Raw genomic sequence first — 26,107 nt, 5'->3', positions numbered from 1 at the left:
CCCAGGGGCGAGATGTGCTCCATGTAAATTGACTAACTCCATGTTTTCCTCCACTTTTGAAAGTTATTTAAGGTTCTTAAAATATTTTTTCCCTTTTTTTAAAAAAATTTTTCATCAATTACACTTTATTCATTCTGCATCCCCCCATAAGCCCCTCCCTCCCCTCCCAATCCCACCCTCCATCCTCCCTCTGCATGCATGCCACTCCCCAAGTCCACTGATAGGGGAGGTTCTCCTCTCCTTTCTGATCTTAGTCCATCAGTTCACATCAAAAGTGGCTGCATTGTCCTCTACTATGGCCTGGTAAGGCTGCTCCCTCTCAGGAGGAGGTGACTAAAGAGCAGGCCAGTCAGTTCATGTCAGAGGCAGTCCCTCTTCACATTACTATGTAACCCAATTGGACTCTGAACTGCCCTAGGCTACATCTGTGCAGGGGTTCTGGGCTATCTCTATGAATAATCCTTGGTTGGAGTATGAGTCTCTGGGAAGTTCCCTGTGTTCAAATTTTCTTGTTCTGTTGCTCGCCTTGTGGAGACCCTGTCCTCTCCAGCTCTTACTATTTCCCAGTTCTTACCTAAAATTCCATTCACTCTACCCAACAGTTGCCCATCAGGCTTAGCATCTGCTTTGATAGTCTGTAGGGCAGAGGCTTTCAGAGGCCCTCTGTGGGAGGTTCCTAGGTTGTTTCCTGTTTTCTTCTTCTTCTGATGTCCATCCTCTTTGCCTTTCCGGATGGGGATTGGACATTTTAGTTAGGGTCCTCTCTCTTGCTTAGTTTCTTTAGATGCACAGGTTTTAGTGGGTTTGTCCTATGTTGTATGTCTATATGAGTGAGTATATACCACGTGTGTCTTTTTGCTTCTGGGACAACTCACTCAGGATGATCCTTTCCAGATCCCACCATTTACCTGCAAATTTCATGATTTCATTATTTTTCATTGCTGAGTAATATTCCATTGTGTAGATGTACCACATTTTCTGCATCCATTCTTCAGTTGAGGGGCATCTGGGTTGTTTCCAGCTTCTGGCTATTACAAATAAAGCTGCTACAAACATGGTTGAGCAAATTTCCTTTTTGTGTGCTTGAGCCTCTTTTGGATATATGCCTAGGAGTGGTATGGCTGGATCTTGGGGAAGCACTATTCCTAGTTGTCTGAGAAAACGTCAGATTGATTTTCAGAGTGGTTGTACCAGTTTACATTCCCACCAGCAGTGGAGAAGGGTTCCTCTTTCTCCACAACCTCTCCAGCATGTGTTGTCACTTGAGTTTTTGATCTTGGCCATTCTCATGGGTGTAAGGTGAAATCTCAGGGTTGTTTTGATTTGCATTTCCCTAATGGCTAGTGAGGTTGAGCATTTCTTTAAGTGCTTCTCTGCCATTTGGTATTCCTCTACAGAGAATTCTCTGTTTAGCTCTGTTCCCCATTTTTTAAGTGGGTTACTTGGTTTGCTGCTTTTCAGCTTCTTTAGTTCTTTATATATACTTGATATGAGTCCTCTGTCAGATAAAGGGTTGGTGAAGATTCTTTCCCAATCTGTAGGAGGTCGCTTTGTTTTGATGACAGTGTCCTTTGCTTTGCAGAAGCTTTTCAGTTTCATGAGGTCCCATTTATTGATTGTTGCTCTTAGAGCCTGTGCTGTTGGAGTTCTGTTCAGGAAGTTTTCCCCTGTACCAATGAGTTCTAGGGTATTCCCCACTTTTATTTCAAGCCGATTTAATGTGTCTGGTTTTATGTTGAGGTCTTTGATCCACTTGGACTTCAGTTTTGTGCAGGGTGATAAGTATGGATCTATTTTCATTTTTCTACATGTAGACATCCAGTTGGACCAGCACCATTTGTTGAAGATGCTATCTTTTTTTCCATTGTATGGTTTTGGCGTCTTTGTCAAATATCAGGTGTCCATAAGTGTGTGGGTTTATTTCTGGGTCCTCTGTTTGGTTCCATTGATCCACCATTCTGTTTCTATGCCAATACCATGCAGTTTTTAAAACTGTTGCTCTATAGTACAACTTGAGATCAGGGATGGAGATACCTCCAGAAGATCTTTTATTGTAGAGGATTGTTTTAGCAATTCTGGGTTTCTTGTTATTCCATATGAAGTTGAGAATTTTTCTTTCCAGGTCTGTAAAGAATTGTGTTGGTAATTTGATGGGCATTGCATTGAATCTGTTGATTGCTTTTGGTAAGATGGCCATTTTTACTATCTTAATCCTACCAAGCCATGAGCATGGGAGATCTTTCCATCTTCTCATATCTTCTTCTAGTTCTTTCTTCAGAGATTTGAAATTTTTTTCATACAAGTCTTTAACTTCCTTGGTTAGGGTTACTCCGAGGTACCTTATGTAATTTGTGGCTATTGTGAAGGGTGTTGTTTCCCTAATTTCTTTCTCAGCCCTTTTGTCTTTTGTATACAGGAGGGCTACTGATTTTTTTGAGTTAATTTTGTATCAGGCCACTTTGCTGAAGGTGTTTATCAGCTGTAGGAGTTCCCTGGTAGAGTTTTGGGGGTCACTCACATATACTATCATATCATCTGCAAATAGTGATAATTTGACTTCTTCCTTTCCAATTTGTATCCCCTTGCTCTCCTTCAACTGTCTTATTGCTCTAGCAAGGACTTCCAGAACTATGTTGAAGAGATATGGAGAGAGTGGGCAGCCTTGTTTTGTCCCTGATTTCAGTGGGATTGATTTAAGTTTCTCTCCGTTCAGTTTGATGTTGGCTATAGGTTTGCTGTATATCGCCTTTACTATGTTTAGATATGTGCCTTGTATCCCTGATCTCTCCAATACTTTGAACATGAATGGATGTTGGATTTTTTCAATGGTTTTTTCAGCATCTAGGGAGATTATCATGTGGTTTTTTCTTTCAATTTGTTAATATGGTGGATCACATTGATGGATTTCCGTATATTGAACCATCCCTGCATACCTGGGATGAAGCCTGGGTCATGGTGGATGATATCTTTGATGTGTTCTTGTATTCGGTTTGTGAGTATTTTGTTAAGTATTTTTGCATCAATGTTCATAAGGGAGATTGGCCTGAAATTCTCTTTCTTTGTTGAGTCTTTGTGAGGTTTAGGTACCAAGGTGACTGTGGCTTCATAGAATGAGTTTGGTAATGTTCCTTCTGTTTCTATTTTGTGGAATAGTTTGAAGAGAATTGGTGTTAGCTCTTCTTTGAATGTCTGGTAGAATTCTGCGCTGAAACCATCAGGTCCTGGCCTTTTTTTGGATGGGAGACTTTCTATGACTGCTTCTATTTCCTTGGGGGATATAGGACTATTTAATTGATTTACCTGGTCCTGATTTAGCTTTGGTAAGTGGAATCGATCAAGAAAATTGTCCATTTCATTTAAATTTTCAAATTTTGTTCCGTATAGACTTTTGAAGTAAATCCTAATGATTGCTTGGATTTCCTTAGTGTCTGTAGTTATGTCCCCCTTTTCATTTCTGATTTTGTTGATTTGGATGGTGTCTCGCTGCCTTTTAGTTAGCTTGGCTAAGGGTTTGTCTATCTTGTTGATTTTCTCAAAGAACCAGCTCTTGGTTTCATTGATTCTTTGAATTGTTTTATTTGTTTCTAATTGATTGATTTCAGCCCTGAGTTTGATTATTTCCAGCCATCTGCTCCTTCTTGGTGTGTCTGCTTCTTCTTTTTCTAGGGTTTTTAAGTGAGCCATTAAGTTGCTTGAATGCGCTCTCTCAAATTTCTTCTTGAAGGCACTTAGTGCTATGAACTTTCCTCTTAGCACTGCTTTCATTGTGTCCTACAAGTTTGGGTATGTTGTGTCTTCATTTTCATTGAGTTCTAGGAAGATTTTAAATTTCTTTCTTTATTTCTTCCCTGACCCAGCTGTCTTTTAGTAGCAAGTTGTTCAGTTTCCATGTATGTGTAGACTTTTTGATATTTCTGTTGTTACTGAGGTCCAGCTTTATTCCATGGTGATCCGACAGGATACAAGGGATTATTTCAATCTTCTTGTATTTGTTGAGGCTTGCTTTGTGACTAACTATGTGGTCTATTTTGGAGAAGGTTCCGTGAGGTGCTGAGAAGAAGGTAAATTCTTTTGTGTTTGGGTGTAAGGTTCTGTAAATGTCTGTTAGGTCCATTTGATTCATGACCTCTGTTAGAGATATTGTTTCTTTGTTTAATTTCTGTTTTGTTGACCTGTCCTTTGTTGAGAGTGGGGTGTTGAAGTCTCCCACTATTAGTGTGTGGGGATCTATATGTGGTTTAAGTTTTATCAATGTTTCTTTCATAAATGTGGGTGCCCTTGTATTTGGGGCATAGATGTTCAGGATTGTGATGTCTTCTTGGTGGAATTTTCCCTTGATGAGTATGAAGTGTCCTTCCCCATCTCTTTTGATTAATTTTGGTTGAAAGACTATTTTATCAGATATTAGAATGGCTACTCCTGCTTGCTTCTTGGGTCCATTTGCTTGCAAAGCCGTCTTCCATCCCTTTACCCTCAGGTAATGTCTATCTTTGTGACTTAGGTGTGTTTCTTGTATACAACAGATTGCTGGGTTTTGTTTACGCATCCATTCTGTTAGTCTGTGTCTTTTTATTGGAGAATTAAGTCCATTGATATTGAGAGAGAGTAATGACCAGTGGCTGTTAAATCCTTTGACTTTGATGTTGGCTGTGGTCATCAGGTTGTGTGCTTGGTTGCTTTTTGTTTTACTGAAGTGAGGTTATTTATTTCCTGTGTTTTCTTGAATGTAGCTAGCTTTCTTGGGTTGTATTTTCCCTTCCAGTGTCTTCTGTAATGCTGGATTTGTTTGTAGGTATTGTTGAAATTTGTTTTTGTCATTGAATATCTTGTTTTCTCCATCTATGAGGACTGAGAGTTTTGCAGGGTATAGTAGCCTGGGCTGACATCTGTGTTCTCTTAGGGTCTGTATGATATCCGTCCAGGCCCTTCTGGCTTTCATAGTCTCTGTTGAAAAGTCAGGTGTGATTCTAATGGGTTTGCCATTATATGTTACTTGGCCTTTTTCCCTTGCAGCTTTTAGTATTTTTTCTTTGTTCTGTATACTTACAGTTTTAATTATTATGTGGCGGGAGGATTTTCTTTTCTGGTCTAATTTATTGGGTGTTCTATAGGCCTCTTGTATTCTTATTGGCCTCTCCTTTAAGTTGGGGAAATTTTCTTCAATGATTTTGTTGAAAATATTTTCTGGGCCTTGGTGCAGGGAATCTTCTTTTTCTCTATTCCTATTATTCTTAGGTTTTGTCTTTTTATGTTGTCTTGAATTTCTTGGACGGTCTGTGTCAGGAATTTTTTAGATTTATCATTTTCTTTGACAGATACATCTATTTCTTCCATTGTATCTTCCACACCTGAGATTCTTTCTTCCATTTCTTGTAGCCTATTGGTTATGCTAACCTCTGTAGTTCCTGCTTTCTTCCCTAAGTTCTTTCTCTCCACAATTTCTTCCATTTGTCTTTTTTTTTTTTTAATTTTTCCAATTCTATCTTCAGGTCTTGAGCTATTTTGTTGGTTTCCTTCACCTGTCTGACTGTATTTTCATGTTTTTCCGTCAATTCCTTCAGCTGTTTGTTTGAACAATCCACTGTTTCTTTTATTTCATTCAGTGATTTAAGCATTTCCTCTCTAAAGGCCACATACTTTTTGGCTGCAGCTTCTTCTATTTCTTTTCGTATTTTATTTGTTTCCTCTGTTATCATCTTCTTGAGCATAGATGTTAGGTCGTCTCCTTGAATTTCATTTATGCTGGGGTGTCTAGGGCTATTTGCCCCTGGATAACTGGGTTCTGGAGATGCCATAATGCTCTGGCTTTTGTTGGTTGAACTTTTACACTGTCCTCTACCCATTGGGCTATCTTAGTTGTTTGAATTTAGTTTCTGGTTGTTCCTGGACTGTTGTAGTGGAGAGAATCCCTTTGGCAGGAAGATGGTTTTTCCTCAAGGAAGCCTTCCCAGCTTTTTGGGTATAGTCCCTGGATGTCCACTGTTTTTCAGGAGTTGCTACAGCTCACCTCAGGCCTAGAGACCTGGGTGGTAACTGTGGTCCTGATTAGTCAAGAGGGCTCTCCTCTCACTGGGAGAAGTCCTGGGGGAAGCTGCCCTCCTTCTGGGTTTCTTGCTGTAAATTTAGTGATCAGCTGCGGTAATCTGTGGCGGGTGAGTACTGCTCTGGTGTCTTGGGGCACTCAGTTCTGTCTGTTTGCAATCTGCAGTCTGCTAGACTTTCCCTAGGTGACCCCAGCAGCACGGTTTCTTCCTTCTCTGTGGGGTCCTCTCTGGACAGGGGTTCCCAGTGCCTGTTGTACTGGGGCGCACAGCTTGTCTGTACCGTTGAATGAGCTGAGTGTAAAGCTCTCTGCGCGGCAGGAGCTCGGCTGTGATGGCGGCAGAGACTTTCCGGGGAGAGACTGGATGACCTGCGATCAGACCCGCAACCCTGCTTCCCCGTGGGGTCCCCCCGCGACTGGGACTCCCAGTCTCTGGTACCCTTGTGCCCACAGATCAGCCTGGGAAAGTGGCTGGGACCCGCCCGCTTGCGGCTCCAGCCAGGAGACCCAAAGCCAGCATTACCCGGGATTTCTTCCGGGTTCTGGCTGGGTAGCCGTGAGTGGACCGGACCGATTCCCCCGCGATGTAGTTTCAGGGCCCCGAGTTCAGTCTCCTGGTCTCTGCACGGAAAGTGCTGTCCTGCTGCTCAGACGCGCTGTTTTCTCGGCGCCGCCATCTTGGCTCCCGGGGAAGCAGTCTTACCAGGCCACAGAGGAAGACAATGCAAACAGTCCTGATGAGACCTGATAGACTAGGGTCAGAGGGAAGGGGAAGAGGACCTTCCCTATCAGTGGACTGGTGGAGGGGCTTGGGAGGAGAAAAGAGAGGGAGGGTGCGATTTGGAGGGGATGAAGGAGGGGGCAACAGTTGGGATACAAAGTGAATAAATTGTAATAAATAAAAATTTATATTAAAAAAAATAAACAAATAAAAGAATAAATCTAAAAAAATAGCATGCCATTTTTTTTTCAGTAGCTTGGCACAAGTTAATAGATCAATAACAAGATGATGTTTTCTTTTAAAAATATTTTATCTGCATTGCAGCCAGTCCTGATGAGACCTGATAAGCTAGAGTTGGATGGAAGGGGAGGAGGACCTCCCCTATCAGTGGACTTGGAGAGGGGCAGGGAGGAGATGAGAGAAGGAGGGTGGGATTGGGAGGGAGTGAGAGACGGTGCTATAGCTGGGATACAAGGTGAATAAAATATAATTAATATAAAAATGAAGTTATTGTTTTCATATATTGTATTGAGATTTTTAAAGTTACGAGAAATTCTTGAAATAAAGAAATAAAGGATCAAAAACATTTTTTTATTTTTATTTAAGTTTTTATTGTTTCTTTGTGAATTTCGTATCATGCATTCAATCTCATTCATCTTCCCATCCCTTTATACTGGCCCTTTGCCCTTGCAAGCTGGCTCCACCAAAGAAAAATACATCTTGTTGTGGAAGCTGTAGCATGTCACAGCATGTCCCACAGTATGCCGTTTTAGTCCACACTTCTTTACTTGCAAATGTTCATTACAATGAGTTGCGCTGGTGTGGTTCCTGGCCTCCGGATTCTGCTACTGGAACCTCACTGGAACTCCACTCAGACATCCTGTTGTTACCCTGTGTCGTGGAGATCCTGGAGCTTTGCAAGACTGGCCCCTTCACATGCTGCAGCAGTTCATAGATGGGGTAGGCCCATTCAAAGTCCTGGATATGGGCCTGGGGGTAGCTGAGCTGGTCAGTCCACCATCTACACCACTAGGGAGCGCTCTCCGGCTACCCAGGCTTCCTTACCCATTGCTGCAGCCAGCAAGGGGCAGAGCCAGCTCTTCAGCTCTCATGCCCCTTGGGGAGAGAAGGTTCACTCAGTGGTTAAAAACATATTTTATTTTAATTGTGTGTGTGTGTGTGTGTGTGTGTGTGTGTGTGTGTGGCGGGGGGGGCGGGGGTCATGCAGTGCAGGTGCCCAAAGAGTCCAGAAGAGGGAGTCAGATCCTCTGGAGCTGGAGTTCCCAGTGTGAACTGTCCATCATGGATTCAGATCCTTTGCAAGAGCTGTTCAAGCTGTTACTCATGAGCCATCTCTTCAGCCTCTGGAGCTCTACATTTTAGATGAATAATTAAAAGCCAGATTTCCTTTGATATGTTAGTGGTAAAGTTAATTAGTCCCTGTGACTTACAGTGAGGTATAATGAAAATGACACTGAATTGTGAATTCTGAGACATAATGTTTCTGAACTTCAAGCGTGTTTGTACTTTGACCTTGTAAGAGTCTCTCAGTCTCACGTAGCCACTGAGATATGTGGCTAGCCACACGTTGGCTGCTGCGTCATTGGTGTTAAGATGGGACAGAGTGTGTGAAAAAGGGTTAGGCAGTTTGAAGATACTGCTATTGTGATTACCAGTGCATGCCAGTCTGTGGTAAGTGTTTGTAGAATTCTTCTGATAGTTTCATAGTGTAAGCAAGAGAGGCATAGGGAGTCAAGGCACTTTGGTGAGTGGGGAGGGCAAGATTTGAATCCAGGACTGTCTGATAGTGGAACCCAAGCTTATAAACACACAACTTTTATCATTATCTGAACGATAATTGCTGTGCAGTCTCCTCGGCGGACAATCAAGGCAGGAAAAGCAGAACACCTCTGAATTCTAAGCATGAAGCAAATTTGAGGTCCATTTTTTATTAAAACGGACTTCCACAGAGTCCTAACTTTCCAAATTTTTTTTTTCAGAGTCTAATTGTCCTGAACCCACTGACAGTGACAGAGGAAGACATAAGACCGTCGCTAGAGAAACGCCTAGAAGCCATCATCAGTGGGGCTGCCCTGTTGGCCGACTCTTCCTGCACCAGGGACTTCCACAGGGAGCGGATTATCACCCAGTGCAATGCCATTCGCCAGGCTCTCCAGGACCTGCTGTCGGAGTACATGAACAACGTAGGCAACTGGTTTCTTCTACTTGCATCTTCCTGGGGTGATCTTGAGCGTTTGCCGGGATACTCTTGTGTATGAAATGTAGTCTTCTGCGAAGGAAGAGGTGATTTTATGGAGACAGACACTGAATTGGTTCTGTTGGTTATTTTCCGGTGTTTGGAAGTTGAAATCAGGACTAGAGAAGTATTTCTACATAGCTGGTTGGTTGTGGAAGTATCTAAATCTCAGTTGGAGAGTAAGAGTTGGAGTTGGAGGAACAAAACAAGTATTGCACAGTGATTTAGGGGATCAAAAGAAGGTGGAATGGTTTGTTGATTGCAGCAGAGTTGGTGACAAAGGGTCACTAGCAGAGTGTGGTCTGAGGTGTGATGTGGAGATCGGGAGCTGTATTTGAAGGGTTAAAAAGCCCAGGCGATTTGAACAGTGCTTTGTCTTCCCAAAGGTGACATAGTACCATATGCTTGCTATGGGGACCCACTCAGAAAGTTTGAAAATACTGACATCCTAAGTCTTTGTTTCCAGGCCCCTTTTCTTTGATTCTGTGTTATACATATATCATTGGTGGAGCATGCATCACCAGCGTTCACCTCAGATCTCAGTGCTATTACTTATACAGACAAGATGATCTCAGGATAACTTACATACAGTCATCCCTGTGTAATTAATTCCTCATAGCAAACTGTCAACTAAAATAATTACATGGAAAATTCAAAATGACATATTTTAAAAGAAATCCAATATAGTGTATATTCATTATTATTCTATAAATTTGTTATTGTTGTTCACTTTTCTCTACTACTCCTAAATTATAAATGAAACGGTCATAGATAAGTCTATATAGGAAATATTATGGTATTTCTAGAGTTTAGAACTACATTTAAAGTATCCCCTGGGGATTATGGAATGTATCCCTAATCGGTAAGGTAAAGATAGAATACTTAAATCGATAAACTACATAGTTATATTAAGAATACTTTATCATCCTGTAAGTAGCAATTTAAGGTTTACACAGATACGTTTGGCAGTTATCAATCACAAAACATAAGACTTTTTTGATTAAGAAATGGAAGGTTTGAGATTGCGTATTATGAGTCGTTAGGTGGAGAAGTGAAACGTGCTAAAAATGATGAATTTTTAAGATCCTTGGACATAATTGATGTATCTCTGTATTCTTTATATTTGATTATCTTACTACTGACCAAAAAAGCTCTTTCCTGACAAGAAATCAAAGTGGAGAAGAGATTTTGTTATTAGGAAGCATATGTTAGTAATGTCACATCCTGCTTGAATATCTGAAGCTGAAATGTTGCCATTTTTAGCATATGAGATTTTCTTATTAAAGATTGCCCGAGTAGTTCATCAATCACAGGAAACCTAGAAACTGAAAAGTATTAAAAATATTATTCTCATCTTTTTAGAGAAAGTGTAGTAAAGCTATGCATATACTTATTTTATGTATACACTATGAAATCACAGATAAATTTACTTTATGTAAAATAGAAGGTTGTACTTCTAGATATATAGATATACAACTTTCTTATTAACCTACACAGACTATTATATATGGATTCATGATTTGTGGGGTTCATTGTAAATTGAAAATGAAACAGTTATTACTTAAAACAGAGAAACTTTTTTCATAGTTGCTCTTAATAAATGAAACAAATATTTATTCGTTACTTAATGTTATATGTCCCAGAAGGACAGCCTACTTGTGGAGTGAGGACACAGAATCCCAAAGGCTTTTTTGTTCCAGACTCACGACCATGAACTACCCTCATGGTTGCTAAGGCCACATTCAGAAGAGAAGGACTGTGTGTGGCAGTCCATCTCCGTACTTTTCCTGGCAGAGTGACAGCCTGTTACCCTACTGTATTTCCTTATCCTACTTGGTTACACATATTTTCATGGTAAAATTGCTAAGAATTTGAAGACTACTGTAGCATAGTGTTAAAAAAATCATACTTGTTCTTGTTTTAGGTATATGAATGTTTTGCCTATATGTATATAGTTACCACATGCTTAAAATTTGTACAGATAGCAAAAGGGGGTATCAGATCCCCTAGAATTGGAGTTAGAGATGATTGTGAACTGCCATAGGGGTGCCAGGAACTTCTCTCTCTGCAAGAGCACTAAGCGCTTTTTAACTGCTGAGCCATCTGTCCAGCCTCCTTTATCAGTCTCATGGATAGAAATTTTTTTTCTTGGATTGAGCTGAGCTTAAACCTTGCTCTGTTTGTACCATCCATTTGCCTCCAAATTACACGATTTCCTTGTTTTTAATAGCTAAGTAGTATTCCATTGTGTAAATATTCCATCATTTCTTTATCAATTCTTCAGTTGAAGGAAATTTAGGTTGTTCCCAGGTTCTGGCTATTGTGAATAAAGCCGCTATGCACATAGTTGAGCAAGTGTCCTTGTTGATGGTGGAGCAAATTTGGGTATATGTCCAGGAGTGGTATAGCAGGGTCTTGAGGTAGAATTATTCCCAATTTTTGAAGAAAGTGTCAGATTGATTTCCAGAAGGGTATATAACTTTGCACTCCCACCAGCAATGGAGGAGGGTTCCCCTTTCTTCACATCCTCACCAGCAACTGTTATCACTTGAGATTTTGATCTTAGCCATACTGATGAGTGTAAGATGTAATCTTAGAGTTGTTTTGATTTGCATTTCTCTGATGACTAAGACATTGAGTATTTCTTTAAATGCTCCTCAGCCATTCGAGATTCCTATTGTTCTGAATTCTCAGTTAGTTCTGTACCCCATTTTTCAATTGGATCATTTGTTTTGTTGGTGTTTAATTCTTAAGTTATTTATATTTTTGCATATTAGCCCCTTGTCAGATGTAGGATTGGTGACAATCTTTTCCAGATCTGTAGGCTGCAATTTTGTTCTATTGAGAGTGTCCTTTGACTTACAGAAGCTTTTCAATTTCATGAGATGCCATTTATTAGTTGTTGATCTTAGAGCTTGTGCTGTTGGTGTCCTCTTCAGGAAGTTGTCTCCTATGCCAATGAGTTCCAGACTTTTCTCCACTTTGTCTTCTAACAGATTTGGAGTATCTAGTTGTATGTCAAGGTCTTTGTTCCACTTGGACTTGAGTTTTGTGGAGGGTGATAAATATGGATTGATTTGCCTTTTTTACATGCAAACGTCCAGTTAGACCAGCACTTTTTGCTTTTTTTGTTCCATTTTATGGTTTTGAGCCAAAAATAAAGTGCCTGTAGGAGTGTGGGTTTATTTCCTAGTCTTCACTTTGGTTCTATTGATCAACCTGTCTGATTCTATGCCAATACATGAAGTCTTTATTACTATTGCTCTGTAGTATAGCTTGAAATCAGGGGTGTTTCTTTTATTGTACAGAATTGTTTTGGTTATACTGGGTCTTTTATTTTTTTCCATATGAAGTTAATGGTTGTTCTTTCCACAATTCTGTAAAGAATTGTGTTGGAATTTTAATGGGAATTGGATTGAATCTATAAATGGCTTTTGGTAGGATTGTCATTTTTACTATGTTAATCACACTGATCCAGGGGCATGGGAGAACTTTCCATCTTCTAAAATCTTCAGTTTCTTTCTTCAAAGACTTGAAGTTCTTGTCATACAGGTCTTTTACTTGCTTGGTTAGAGTAATATCAAGATATTTTATTTGTGACTGTTGTGAGGTATGTTGTTTCCCTATTTTCTTTCTTAGCCTTTTTGTTGCTTGTTTAAAGGATGGCTACTGACTTTTTGTTTTGAGTTAATTTTGTATCCAGACACTTTGCTGAAGGTTTATTTTGGCTGTAGTTCTCTGGTAGAATCTTGGGGGTCACTTACGTATACTATCATATCATCACAGATAGTGATACTTTTACTTCTTCTCTTCCAATTTCTTTCTCTTTGACCTCCTTTACTTGTCTTATTGCTCTGGCTAGCACTTCAAGTACTATATTGAAGAGATATGATGAGAGTGGGCAGCCTCGTCATGTCCTTGGTTTCAGTGGGGTTGCTTTAAGGCTCTCTCCATTTAACTTGAAGTTGGTTGTTGGCTGGCTGTGCATTGCCTTTATTGTGTTTAGGTTTGTGCCTTTTATTGCTGATCCCTCCAAGACTTTAAACATGAAGGAGTATTGGATTTTGTCCAAGGCCTTTTCAGCATTTAATGAGATGATCATGTGGTTTTTTCCTTTGTTTGTTTATATGGTGGATTATGTTGATGGATTTTCATATGTTGAACCATCTCTGCATTCCTGGGATGAAGCCTACTTGATAATGGTGGATGATATTTTTGATGTGTTCCTGGTTTCGGTTTGCAAGTATTTTATTGAGCATTTTTGCATCAATATTCATAAAGAAGATTGGTCTGAAATTGTTTTTGTTGTTTTTTTTTTTTTTTATGGGTTAGGCATAAGTGTGACAGTGGCCTCATAGAATGAGTTTGGCAATGTTCCTTCTGTTTTTATTTTGTGGAATACTTTGAGGAGTATTGTATGAGTTTGTCTTTGAAAGTCTGGTAGAATTGTGTGCTAAAATTAAAGCGAATAAACTGTAATTAATAAAAATAAATAAATTAAAAAAAAACAACATCAAACTGTGAGTTAAAAAAACTACTGAAAACCAATGCATAACAATCCAAATAAATGTAATTGTAACATAAAAAAAAAATCTGGCCCAGGGCTTTTTTGGGTTGAGAGGCTTGTGATGACTGCTACTATTTCCTTAGGGGTTATAGGTCTATTTAAATTGTTAACCTGTTCTTGATTTAACTTTGGAAAATGATATCTATCAATAAAATCATCTATTTCATTTACGTTTTTCAATTTTGTGGCATATAGATTTTTGAAGTAAGATCTAATGATTCTTTGTTTTTCTTCAGTGTTTGTTGTTATATCTCCCTTTTCACTTCTGATTTTGTTAATTTGGATACTTTCCCTCTGTCTTTTAGTTAGTTTGGCTAAGGGTTTGTCTATCTTGTTAATTTTTCTCAAAGAACCAGCTCTTGCTTTTGTTGATTCTTTCTATTGTTCTCTTTGTTTCTAGGTTACTGGCTTTAGCCCTGAGTTTAGTTATTTCCTGCCCTGGCTCCTTTTGGATGTGTTTGCTTCCTTATTTTTTAGAGCTTTCAGGTGAGCTGTTAAGTTACTAGTATGAGCTTTCTCCACTTTCTTTATGAAGGAACTTAATGCTATGAGCTTTTTTTCTTAGCACTTTCATTGTATCCCATAAGTTTGGATATGTTGTGCCTTTGTTTTTATTGAATTCTAGGAAGTCTTTAATTTTTGTCTTTATTTCCTCCCTGACCCAGTGGTCATTAAGTAGAGTTGTTCAGTTTCCATGAGTTTGTAGGCATTCTGTTATTTCTGTTGAAGTATAGCTTTAATCTATGATGGTCTGATAGAATAGAAGGTAGTATTTCATTTTTCTTGTATTTGTTGAGGCTTGCTTTGTGTCCAAGTTTGTATGTGGTCCAAGTATGTGGTCAAGTTTGAAGAAGGTTTCATGAGGTGTGGTGTGTTGAAGTCTCTTAATATTAATGTGTGGGATTTGATGTGTGATTTAAGCTTTAGCTGTTTTTTTTTAATAACAAAGGTGGGTGCCCTTGCATTTGGGGCATATATGTTCAGAATTAACACATCATCTTGGTGGATTTTTCCTTTGATGAGTATGAAGTGCCCTTCCCCATCTCTTTCGATTACTTTTGGTTGAAAGTCTATTTTGTTAGATATTAGAATAGCTACTTTTGCTTGCTTTTTGTGTCTGTTTGCTTGGAAAACCTTTTTTCAGCCCTCTATTCTGAGTTAATGTCTATTATTGTTGCTGAGGTGTGTTTCTTGTATGCAACAGAATGATAGGTCCTGTTTATGCATTCATGTTTTTTAGCTTGTGTCTTTTTATTGGGGAGTTGAAGCTATTGATGTTGAGAGATATTAATGACCCGTGGTTGTTAATCTCTATTATTTTGGTGTTGGTGGTGGTGAGTTTGTGTGTTTGTCGTGTGTGTGCTTCTCCTCTTTTGGTTTTGCTGTTGTGGGTTATTTATCTCCTGGGTGTGATTAGCCTCCTGGGGTTGGAATTTTCCTTCTAGCACCTTCTGGGTTTGTGTGTAGGCATTGTTTAATTTTGTTTCTGTTGCGAATATCTTGCTTTCTCCATCCATGTGATTAAAAGTTTTGCTGGGTATAGTAGTCAGGGCTGAAATCTGTGGTCTCCTAGTATCTGTAAGATATCCGCTTAAGCCTTTTTTTTTTTTTTTCTTGGAGTTTCTGGTGAGCAGTCACGTATAATCTGCCTTTATATTTAACTTGGCCTTTTTTCCCTTACAGTTTTTAATGTTCTTTCTTTGTTCTGTACATTTAGTGTTTTAATAGATATGTGACAGGAAATTTTTTTACTAGTCCAATTTATTTCGCAGTCTGTAGGCTTCTTGTATGTTTATAGGCATCTATTTAGTTTGAGGAAATTTTCTTCTATGATTTTGTTGAAAATCTTTTCTGGGCCTTGGAGATTGGGTCTTCTTTCCCCATTATTCTTAGGTTTGGTCTTTTCATAGTGTCCCAAATTCCTTGGATATTTTGTGTCAGAAACTTTTTAGATTTACCATTTTCTTTGACTGATTTCTTCAATCTTAGCTTCTACACCTGAGATTCTTTCTTCCATCTCTTGTATTCTGTTGGTGATGGTTTTGTCTGTTGTTTCTGTTCTCTTCCCTAGGTTTTCTATCTTTAGGATTGCCTCAGATTGTGTTTTCTTATTGCCTCCATTTCCATTTTTAGGTATTAGACAGTTTTATTCATTTTCTTCACCTGTTTTCATTTTCCTGCATTTCTTTGAGGGATTTGTTTTCCTCTTTTAAGGCCTCTATCATTTTCTTAACCTCAGATTTAAAATCGTTTTCTTGCATTTCAGGTGTGGTGATAGACACCAGTGCTTGCTGTGGTAGGATAGCTGGATTATGGTGATGTCATCTGGAATTGGGTATTGTTGCTTGTGATTGACCTCTAGACATTTGGTTGACCCTGGTATTATCAGGCCTGGTTGACTCTAATAGTAGTAGTGGGTCTATGGGGGTTGTAGGTAGAGCTCATGGTCCAGGTATCTCTAGTCCTCTGGCTTTCCTGCTGCTCCCTGATCCCTGCTGGTTTTCAGGACCAAAGATCAGGGTGAGTCTCAGGAAATGGTACAGTCCCAGGAACTGGGGTGTAGGGCACACTGGGAAAGTGCAGAGGGCCCTGGGTGGACATCACCTCTGGCAGGCTTTGGCAAGCCAGTAGATGGAGAGGGCACTCACCTGCTTCTCCCTGATCCGTTCTGATCCCCTGTAGATGGGATGGGTCCCAGGAAAAGGTGCAGACCTGGAAACTGTGGTGTGGGGTACAACAGGGAAGTGGAGTGCAGAGGGCCCAGACTTAATGTCTTAATTATTCAAATTCCTTGGCAGCTTTATGGGTGAAAAGCCTGCCAAAAGTCTCATTGGGTTGAAGTCACCATGTTGGAGAGCCATATTATTTTCTGGTGTCTTGGGTAAGGATCCATTTTCTACTTGTTTCCAGCTTCTGGAGGACATGTTCATTCCTTTACTCATGGTTCTCTTTATACATCTTCACAGCCAGTAATACCACATGCTTCCAACTCTGCTTTTGACTCTGGACACACTTGGAAAGAAAACTGCCTTAGGACCCACCTAGATCATCTTAAGACCCTAAACTTCAATTCCATCTTCTCATGACAACATCCATAGATGATGAGAATTAAGGAGTCAGTATATCTGTAGAACTAACCCCATAAGTATCAGCCTTCCCTAGACAATTGAGCAATTATTTTATTTTGAACCTACTGTAGGAAATAGACCTCAGATTCTAAGGTCTATGTAGGCAAACCACACGTATGTTTTCTTTAAGATTTTATCCCACGCCCCTGTCACTTAGAAAAAAGCTGAGCTGTATTTTTTTAAAGGAAGAATGAATGAAATGATTGCACATTGTACATGCCATATAATGAAGAAACAACCTCTTTGACATGAAATGAGTTTCAGGCATTTACTAAGTTTTATGACTGAGTGCCTGTGAGAAAAAGCCTTCTTTTGCAAAGTACAGGGTTCTTCAATAAATCTATGTGAATCTTCAGGAACATTCTTTTCCATCACAGGCCTACCATTTGGATTTTTATCTGGCTATATTCCAACAAAAGATTTTTTTTTTTTTGAGATCTTGAGAACATTGAGAATCAGAGAAACTTTGGAGTAGATGCTCCTAAGATAGCCCTGCTGATTTTGTTATACTTTCATGATTGGCTAAGTCTAGTCCATCATTTTGGTAAAATATATAAGGAATTTCTGAAACTGGAGCAAAACTACCCTCTAAAAAGAGAAAGGACTCAGGGGAATCAGTTATCTTTATATGGTGGTCTTTTATAACTAATGAAAATAGTGTTTGAAGGTGAGTAGGCTATCATGTTTGAATTTTATGATATCAGTAGGTATAGGTATTTTGGGGAGAATGTTAACATCATACTGGTGTTGAATGTTCGATGCATTGCTATACAGGGTCTCCAGGTAGTATGTATGAACTGCACCCAGGGATTCTTAACTGTAGGGGAATTTTAGAGCACTGAGTGAGTGACAGATAATGGATTTCAGAATAAACCAATCAGACCTGAGCTTAATTTAAGGACTAATTAGAGTTTCTATACATCTCAGCTGATCACTGTTTTCTTCTGTTGTCTAATGTGAAAACTCACATTTCATTCTCAGTAATTGTTTAGTGAGTAAGTAATCAAATGGACTGGCTTTTGATATTCAGAAGTCAATTTCATTTGTATGCATTTAATGCATTGCTTATCTGGGGAAGCTGTGATGCTTCAGTAAAGCCTACAAAGGGATATTCTGAGATTCCTTTATATATAGGACCAGGACCCCTTTCCTGAAAGTCTATTTTGGAAATAATCACTGCCTTAGCTAATTTGTTCTAGTAGCCAGGAGTGTCTGTGAGCAATTGCTGTTACTACTAAAGACAAATTAGGATTAAAATTTTTCTAAATGTAGAGTTGGGGAAGTGGGTCAGTTTGTAAAGTGCTAGTCATGCAAACCTAAAGACCTGAATTGGATTCCTTAGCAGCCACATAACAAAGGCAGATCTGGTAATATGTACTTGTAGTCTCGGTGCTGCAGAGGTAGCAACAAGCCTTTCTTGGCCAGAAGTAAGCTGAATCAACAAGTTTCAGTGAGAGACCCTGCCTCAAAATAAACAGTGTGTATAGTTCCTGAGAAATGATACTTGAGACACATATTTCCACATACTTACAGCACTCCAACCATCTGTACATACAAACCACACACACACACACACACACACACACACACACACACACACACACACCAAACATAAATCCTGAAAATGTAGAGAATTTATCAGGCCTATTTTCCCCCTTTCTTTCCCCCTGTGGGACTGCGTATTAAAACTATTCAGGTTTCCTACATTTGACAGTTTTTATTATTTCCTAAAATGTTCTATTATGCCATGGGGTTTAAAAGGCTGCTTATGTGGGGAATACTGTTTTTCTTTCTTTTAAAAATTTAATCTAATTTTTATTTTTGCAGTTTATTTATTTCATATCACAGTTGTAGCCCCTCCCCATCTCCTCCCAGTCCCATCATCCCTCCTTCTTCTCCCCCATCCCCTTCCCCTAGTCCACTTAAAGGAGGAGTTCTCCTTCCCTGCCATCTGACCCTAGCTTATTAAGTCTCTTCAGAACTTCCTGAATCTTCTTCCTCTGTGGACTAGCAAGGCTACATTGCCAGGGGGAAGTGATCAGGAACCTGAGGAAGAACAGGAAACTGAGTTCACACCAGAGACAGCCCCTGCTTCACTTACTTGGGAACCCACATAGGGACTGAGGTGCCTATGGTCTACTTCTGAGCAAGAGGTCTAGATACTCTCTTTGCATGGTCCTTGGTTGGTGCATTAGTCTCTTCAGGACCACCTGGGTCCAGATATTTTGCTTTGTTGCTCTCCTTCTGGAGCTCCTGTCCCCTCTGCATCCTTCTATTCCCCACGGCTTCCATAAGACTCCCTGTGCTCTTCCCAAATTTGGTTGTGAGTCTTTCCATTTGCTTCAATCCCCTGTTAGGTGGAGCCTCTCTATGGTAGGGTCCTGTCCTGGGAACACTGTTTTTCAATTTCTATATATATGGCTTTTACAATCTTAAGTAATGTAAGAGAAATAAGTAGTATCCTTTTTAGTTTTATGAAGTATTAGAATTGCTAAAATCAGAGCTGGAAAACTTAGATCAGAGCACATGGCCAAAGTTCAAGAAAATATAAAGGAACTGAAGTGAAGTAGCTGCTTCAAATATTGAAACAGAAATGTATGAACAGGTATCAAGAGAAATTCTATATAATATTAAATAGCAGTGGTCTGTTTAAGTGGGAAAATTGGTTTTATATTTCATGTATTTTTTCCAATACAAGACTAGGCTTTTTACAGGTGCTTGAGAGTATGAATTATTCTCTTAAGCTGCTATGGGGCTGAGCATCATTCTTCTCACAGCTTTCTAGTTATTTGAATGATTTGACTATGAATGTCTGAGTCTTTCTGGACAAGCTATGTTTGGGGTCATCTAAATCTGTTAGGGAATGTTCACTTTGGGACTTCAGAGAGTTTGTGCCGTATGTACTAGAGCCTTCTCCTGAGGTGAGTCCCAAAAACCTCTGTTTTGCTTCAGTGTTCCAATCCTTTTTAAAAACCAGAGAGTGGTAATTACACTGAAATGCTAGGTACATAACTAATGAAGTAACCAGTTTTTGTTTTTATTTTTTTTAAAATTGTGACCCATATCTTTATTTGCTTGTTTTATGTGTTTTGCCTTCATACATGTATGTGCGCCATGTGCATGCCTGGTGTTCTTATCAGATCCCCTGGAATTGGAGTTACAGATGGTTGTGAGCCACCATGTGGGTGCTGGGAAATGAACCTGGGTCCTTTGCAAGAACAACAAGCGCTCTTAACCACTGAGTGAGTCATCTCTCCAGCCCCAGCCCCACAACATTTTGTTTTGTTTTGTTCTGTTTTGTTTTTGTTGTTGTTGTTGTTTCGTTTTTTTTTTGTTTTGTTTTTTTTTGCTTTTTTTTTTTTTTTTAAAGCAGATAGCTACTATTGGAAATAAAGCCAAACAAACCAGGAAATACACAGATAGAGCCAAGAACATGAGGGGAGAACATGTTAAATTTTTTCTTGATTTCTTTTATATTGAGTTTATAATATAATTACAGCATTTCCTCCTTTTCTTTCATGCCCCCATATACCTCATTTTGTTTTCTTTCAAATTCTTGGCCTTTCTCTTTATTAATTAATATAGCTACTGGCTTCTCTCAATCTCTCTTTTTTGATTATTCTAATTATTACAGCTACAACACACATTTCTAAATACAATTTTCTGAATCTGTATAGTGTCTGTATAATGTTATTTGTATGTATATTTTCAGGGCTTACCATTTGATATTGGATAACCAATTGTTACGCTCTCTATTTATCTCACTCTCAGTATTTCTTAGTTGCTTTTTTTTCTTTTGTTTCTTTGTTTGTTTGTTTGGTTTTTTGTGTGTGTGTTTGTATGTAGGGTTGAGGCTTCATGGGCAGTTTGGCATGTCTATTATTATTGTCCTTTGTCAGCTCATGTTTAGGGAGCCATGTGGGTGATACTTTGTGTGTGTAGCTTCTGACATTGAACATGGTGATGTCTGTAAAACTGAGACAACCAGGATGTAGTGGAAGATGCCTTACATGGGAGGATGGGGCTTCTGAGTTTCCAGAGCCCTACACAGGGAAAGTTCTAGGAGGTTACACCCCTCAGCCCCTTTGCATGAAGGCCAAGAGCATCTTACCTGTTCCCTTCTACCAGAGGTTTGTGGTTGGGTTGTTCTTTTTGTATATGGTTTCAACTGGGTTACTTCCTCACACTAGGGCACCTGTACTTCCTAGGTTTTTTTTCTTCTTGTAATGACAATAGGCTTTACTTAAAAAGTTTTTTTCTTCCGTAAAAAGAAATAGATTGGATGATAGAAATGACAGAAACACAGTAGGATTTAAGAATCTTTGCATGAACTGTTCTTACTTTGACAAACTTTAAGGGTCCTGAGCCTAGTAGTTGCTAGCCAGCATCTGATAGGAACATGAAGAGAGTTGTCAAGTAGCATGGGTGCAGACTGAAAAAATTAAGGTTAGCATGTGTAAAGGTTATTGGGAAATTCACTCAGGAGAATTTGTGACATAGGTGAGACTGGTAGCAAAGTCATGCACAATGGGATGGAGTCTTTTTTAAATTTTTTTTATATTAATCACAGGTTTTTTTTACTTTGTATCCCAACTGTAGCCCCTTCCCTCCTTCCCTCCCAATCCCACCCTCCCTCCTTCATCTCTTCCCTGCCCCTTTTCTAGTCCACTAATAGGGGAGTGGGAAGGACTCTTAATCAAGTAGACTAGGACAAGGGCAGTGGAGTCATCTTCTCTGCAGCTATCAGCCATTGGCTACAGGTCATTCCTGGGGCAGGCAGCCTTGGAAGAGATTCTTGCAACTGAGGATAGACCCTAATGAGTACAGGGATGCCGGTCATCAGCTGCCCAAAATTCCAGCTGAAAAGGAAATATGGAAAGGATATCTAGGGAAACATACATGACCCACAACTCCAGCTAACAACCAAAGTGGAACTGTCCTTTCTCTAACTCTGAACAAGGAGATCGTACACTGTCTTAGCAAGTAGGTATTTGTCTCCTAGAGTATTTAATTCACCATTGGAAATTCTGGAATAAACATACTTTGCCCTCCAAACTGAGACACTTCTGAGAAAGGGAATTGGTATACATATGTATGTATATATATAACAGAACTTGATATGTAAATATTTGTTATATATATATATATATATATATATATATATATATATATATATAACAATTGGTAGGCTTGATTGTACAGGAGATCCAAGTCAGGCTGATCCTAAGCAAACTACAGTGAATGGCCACCTGGAAATTCCGTGACTTTCTATGCATTATAAATACAGTGATACATATTGGTTAACATACAGTTAACACATCTTTGCTGACAGAGTCTGCATTGTCCATGAAAGATAGCTAAAATTTATTTCAGTTTCAAGTTTTATGGGCAGAGTTGCAACTTTGATCACATGAATTCCTATACAGACAGCATCCTATGGAACTGGTAGTTTCAGGGCCTAAAAAATTGAGGTTCTGGTTGTCAAGGGATCAGGCAAAGCAGTAAGAAAAATGAGCGTTATGAGGGGAAACTGCAGTCAGGATGTACTGAAACAGAAACAAACAAACAACCCCGCTGCAGCACCCTGAAGAGAGTGACCCGCTCTGGGGGAAGAGGTCACGGGCTTCACAGACAGAGGAGAGTGTGCTTCTGCTGGTTTCAAAGGCCGAGTCGGAGCCTGGCACACAGCTGATGTATAATGTAATAGTCTGTGCAAAGGTACAAGCGCAGAAATCACAGTGCTTGTTGTGGGATATGCATAATTTAGTTAGGTGGGAAAGAAGAGAAGGTCAGATATGAGGACAAGCACTGGCCATTAAATGCCATTGTCCCCTGCGCCCCCCGATTTTGGCTAAATGTAGTTACTTTCTTTTAAAAGAAACCAGGGTTCAATTTAAGCCTGTCTCTCCTTAGTAGTGATTCCTATTTAGCCTCTACTCAGTCTTTGAATGTTTCCATTCAGGGTATAAAACTGCTGGGGTGTAGGACCCAAGGTGAGTTCACAGCCAGGGAGATAGTCTGGTGACAAACCTGGCTGAGTTTCCAGCAAAGAGCCAGCATGAGCTGCTGTAAGCATGAGCTGCTGTAACCATGTGGCTCTTGGCATCTTTAGTCTTCTCTCACTCCAGCTGTAGCCAGCCCTCCCCTGCACCTGCGCCGAGACCCGGTGTGTGAAATCCCAAATGACCCCAGTTCTCTGAGAACCTCGGCAGCCAATAAAATGGTTGCTGCACTCACCACTAGGTTTTAAGTTAGCATCGCACACAGCAGTTGATCACCAGAACACTACAGAGCTTGGTATGCAATGACTTGACCTTGTGAAGTGCAGAGAAGATGGGAGCATTGTGTTGTGGGGGTCCACTGAAAGGCGTGGAGGAAGCAGACTCACCTGTTAGTCACAGAAGCCGAAGGCTGTGAAGCTGAACCAGTAAGCACAAGTATATAGAAAAGTATTTTTAACGGGTTTTTTTATTACCACTAATAGATAAGGCCTTGGTAAAATACAGCCTCTGTAGCCATCATTGTAACAGGTCTGTAGCGGGTAAGCCTTACCTAAAGATAAAGGGGTCAGAGTCTGATATCAGGTATGGATAAAGAAGAGCCTAGGTCAGTCATGGTCCTGTACAACTATATCTTAACATGCTGGTGTGTATGTGCACAGCTCTCTGGCAGTAGCGATGACTGTCATGCATTTGAAAAACAACTTTTCCATTGATAATTCCCAAATATGCATGGCTATCGGTTACTCTCTTCAGTGGCAGTAAATACTGAGTAAATACAATTCATGCTGCAGGATGGTCATAGGGAGGAGTTCATTTAGCCCTTCCTGCTCACAAGTCTCCTTCACTTGTCTGCAATGAGAATTTGAATCTTAGTATTGTCAGAGGTTTCAAGAAAAAAAGGAATGTACAAAAACAAAACAAAGCAAAACAAAACAACAACAACAACAAAAAAATGCCAAGTTTTCAAGAAGGTAAGTTTGTCAATTGCTTTGCATTTTGAGAGAGAAGAACAATTAATTCTTTTGTTTGGTGCAAAATAGATGTGATAATAACTATTATTATTTGTTCTGCGAAAGCAGAAGCTTCCCTTAATTTTGTCACTCCTTCAGAAATATTGACTGCTTGTTTCTTCTGCTCCTTGGCTTTGATGTAAGACCTGGAACTTGTAAACACTAGTAAACTAAATCTACTGGAGGGCTTCTTTCTCCTTTTTCTGTAGCGCCTTTGTCTGGCTTTGTGTGAAGGTAATACTAGTTTTGTAACATGGTTTGCAATGTTCAGTTTTGTTGTAGTGACTGAGGATTGGATTTCATTATTCTTAAAACAAAATATTCCTTGTATTTGCCAATACACATACTTGTTTCAGGGATTTTCTTTTCCTGTGTGTTTTTGATGACTAAGTTAGTCTCCATGCCAAGTGTAGATACGTTGAAATTACCTGTTTCCACATGATTAATTTGGGAGAGGTTGAAAGTTTTGAGGACTTGTCTCGTTTGCTTTCAGCTATTTGTATGCTGGTGACAAACTGTTAGTAGTCTATTATGATCCTTTCACTTTCTGCGTGCATTGTATTTGAGGTCCTTCCTCCCTAGTTTTTAGATCAATGCATATCTTAAAAAAAAACCTTCTCATTGTTTTCTTTAAATTATTTTTTTCATTTTGTATTTTATTTTTACTAATTTCATATTTTCTCATGATAGTTTTTATTTTAATTTGTTTTTCTGTTTCCAGGTTTTTTTCTTTGTGTGTGTGTGTTTGTGATGTGAAATGTTTGCTATTTTTCTGTCTTTTTAAAAAGCAGACATTTACTATACAAGCTTCCCTATTCATAAATATTTTATTTTAAATTGTGTATCAAATGTATATGTCTGCGTGTGTGTGTGTGTGTGTGTGTGTGTGTGTGTGTACACTTGAAGAGTACAGTAGAGAACATTGTCTGATCCCCCCCCCCCCCGGAGCTGGATTTACCTGTGGACATGATGCTCCCTGACTTGGGTGTTGGAAACTGAACTCAGATACTGTGCAAGAACAGCAAAAGCACTCAACCCTGAACCATCTCTCCAGCCCCTAAACTTCCCTCTTCATATTGCTTTTGGTACTTTCATCCATGTTAGTGTGCTGTGCCTTCACTCTGTTATTCTCATGATGTTGTCTAACAGGCTGTTCCTTCCTTAACCTCTTGGTCATTCAAGTATGTTACTTAATTTTTTTGTATTAGTGTGTTTTCCTTTTTTTTTTTCTCTTGTGCTGTTGACATTTGAGGTTAGGAAAGATACTGATTATGATTTTATTAACCCTGAATGTGTCTGTTATTTTATGACTTAAGGTGTGTTTATCATGAATATTCTGGTTACACTTATTTGGGAAGAACATGCATCCCTTCATTGCTTGGTGGCATGTTTCTCTTGGTTTCATTTGATTTAAGTTATACTATTTTCTTTAGACTTTCTATCTGTGTGTTTTTCCCTTATTGGAAGGAGAAAGCAGAGACAGTTGTTTTGTGGTTGTTCATTGTCTTTTTTTGTTTTCCATTTCTCTTCAGGAGTTGTGGGGGTGGTGTTAAAGCTTGTGCTAGCTTACTATTTCAAACTACTGAAATTCTCAAAATCCCAGAGGTTGCTAGAGTGTAGTCAGCTCTCTCAGCAGGTTAGTCCCTCAGGCAGTCCCAGAAAAATAACAATGTTAGCTGAGTGATGGCTTCTATTCTTTCTTTCCCTAGGACTAGCCTGGGATTCCACCTCCCTCACCCCCAATTTATTTGCCTTATCCTGAGCTTTGAGGAGGATGGTGCTAGCTTGCTTATTCAAAAGATAGTTTGTTTTCAATGGCCCCTCATGACAAGAGAGTGTTGGGCTCCATCAAGATACATGAGACAGAAGATGGTGTTTCAAGAAGCCCCCATAAGAAGCAAAATTTGAAATATATTTCTTTTCCTATGACTTGGTTTTCTATCATCATATGGCACCGTGTTGGGTTAGGACCATGACAAAAACATTTCTTGAATATTCCTGGCATGTCTGATGTAGCTGGTTTGAACGTCCTCTTAACTGTTTTCTGGATTTTTGATGTAGGGAATGATTCTGAGTATCATTATTGAGCTGTTATATCTATTAAGGCAAAAATAGTCCAGGCCTTCCTGATTCTACCAGTTTGCAAACATCCCTAAGAGTCCTGACATGGATGGACTACCATTTCTCTTCCCCCTCTTCCTTCTTTTCTTCCTTCTCTTCTTCTTCTTCTATAGTAGTTTTGTTGAGAAAAGTCTGTATAGTTTCCTGTCATCTAGGAATGGTTCAAGTTCCCACTCATTACTAAGGGTTTCTTATGAGCTTCCCAAGATGTCATTCTGACTGTGTAACTATAGGTAATAGGGAAAGTATGTGGAAATC

General features: G+C 39.4%; 1 protein-coding gene across 2 annotated transcripts in view; it reads left to right on the top strand.

Annotated features, from left to right (window-relative positions):
• The window catches only part of Ctnna3 (catenin alpha 3), a 1,666,920-nt gene that overhangs the window by 393,530 nt on the left and 1,247,283 nt on the right, over positions 1–26,107 (top strand). For both annotated transcript variants that reach the window (XM_060369423.1, XM_060369422.1), the window contains exon 7: positions 8,765–8,968. In XM_060369423.1, coding sequence (XP_060225406.1) covers positions 8,765–8,968 — 204 coding nt within the window. The remainder of the gene's footprint in view (positions 1–8,764; positions 8,969–26,107) is intronic.

Source organism: Meriones unguiculatus, chromosome 16 (assembly GCF_030254825.1).
Source record: "Meriones unguiculatus strain TT.TT164.6M chromosome 16, Bangor_MerUng_6.1, whole genome shotgun sequence".
NCBI classification, from domain to species: Eukaryota; Metazoa; Chordata; class Mammalia; order Rodentia; family Muridae; genus Meriones; species Meriones unguiculatus.
The sequence above is the reverse complement of the archived record's forward strand: the minus strand, read 5'-3'. Positions and strand labels throughout refer to the sequence as shown.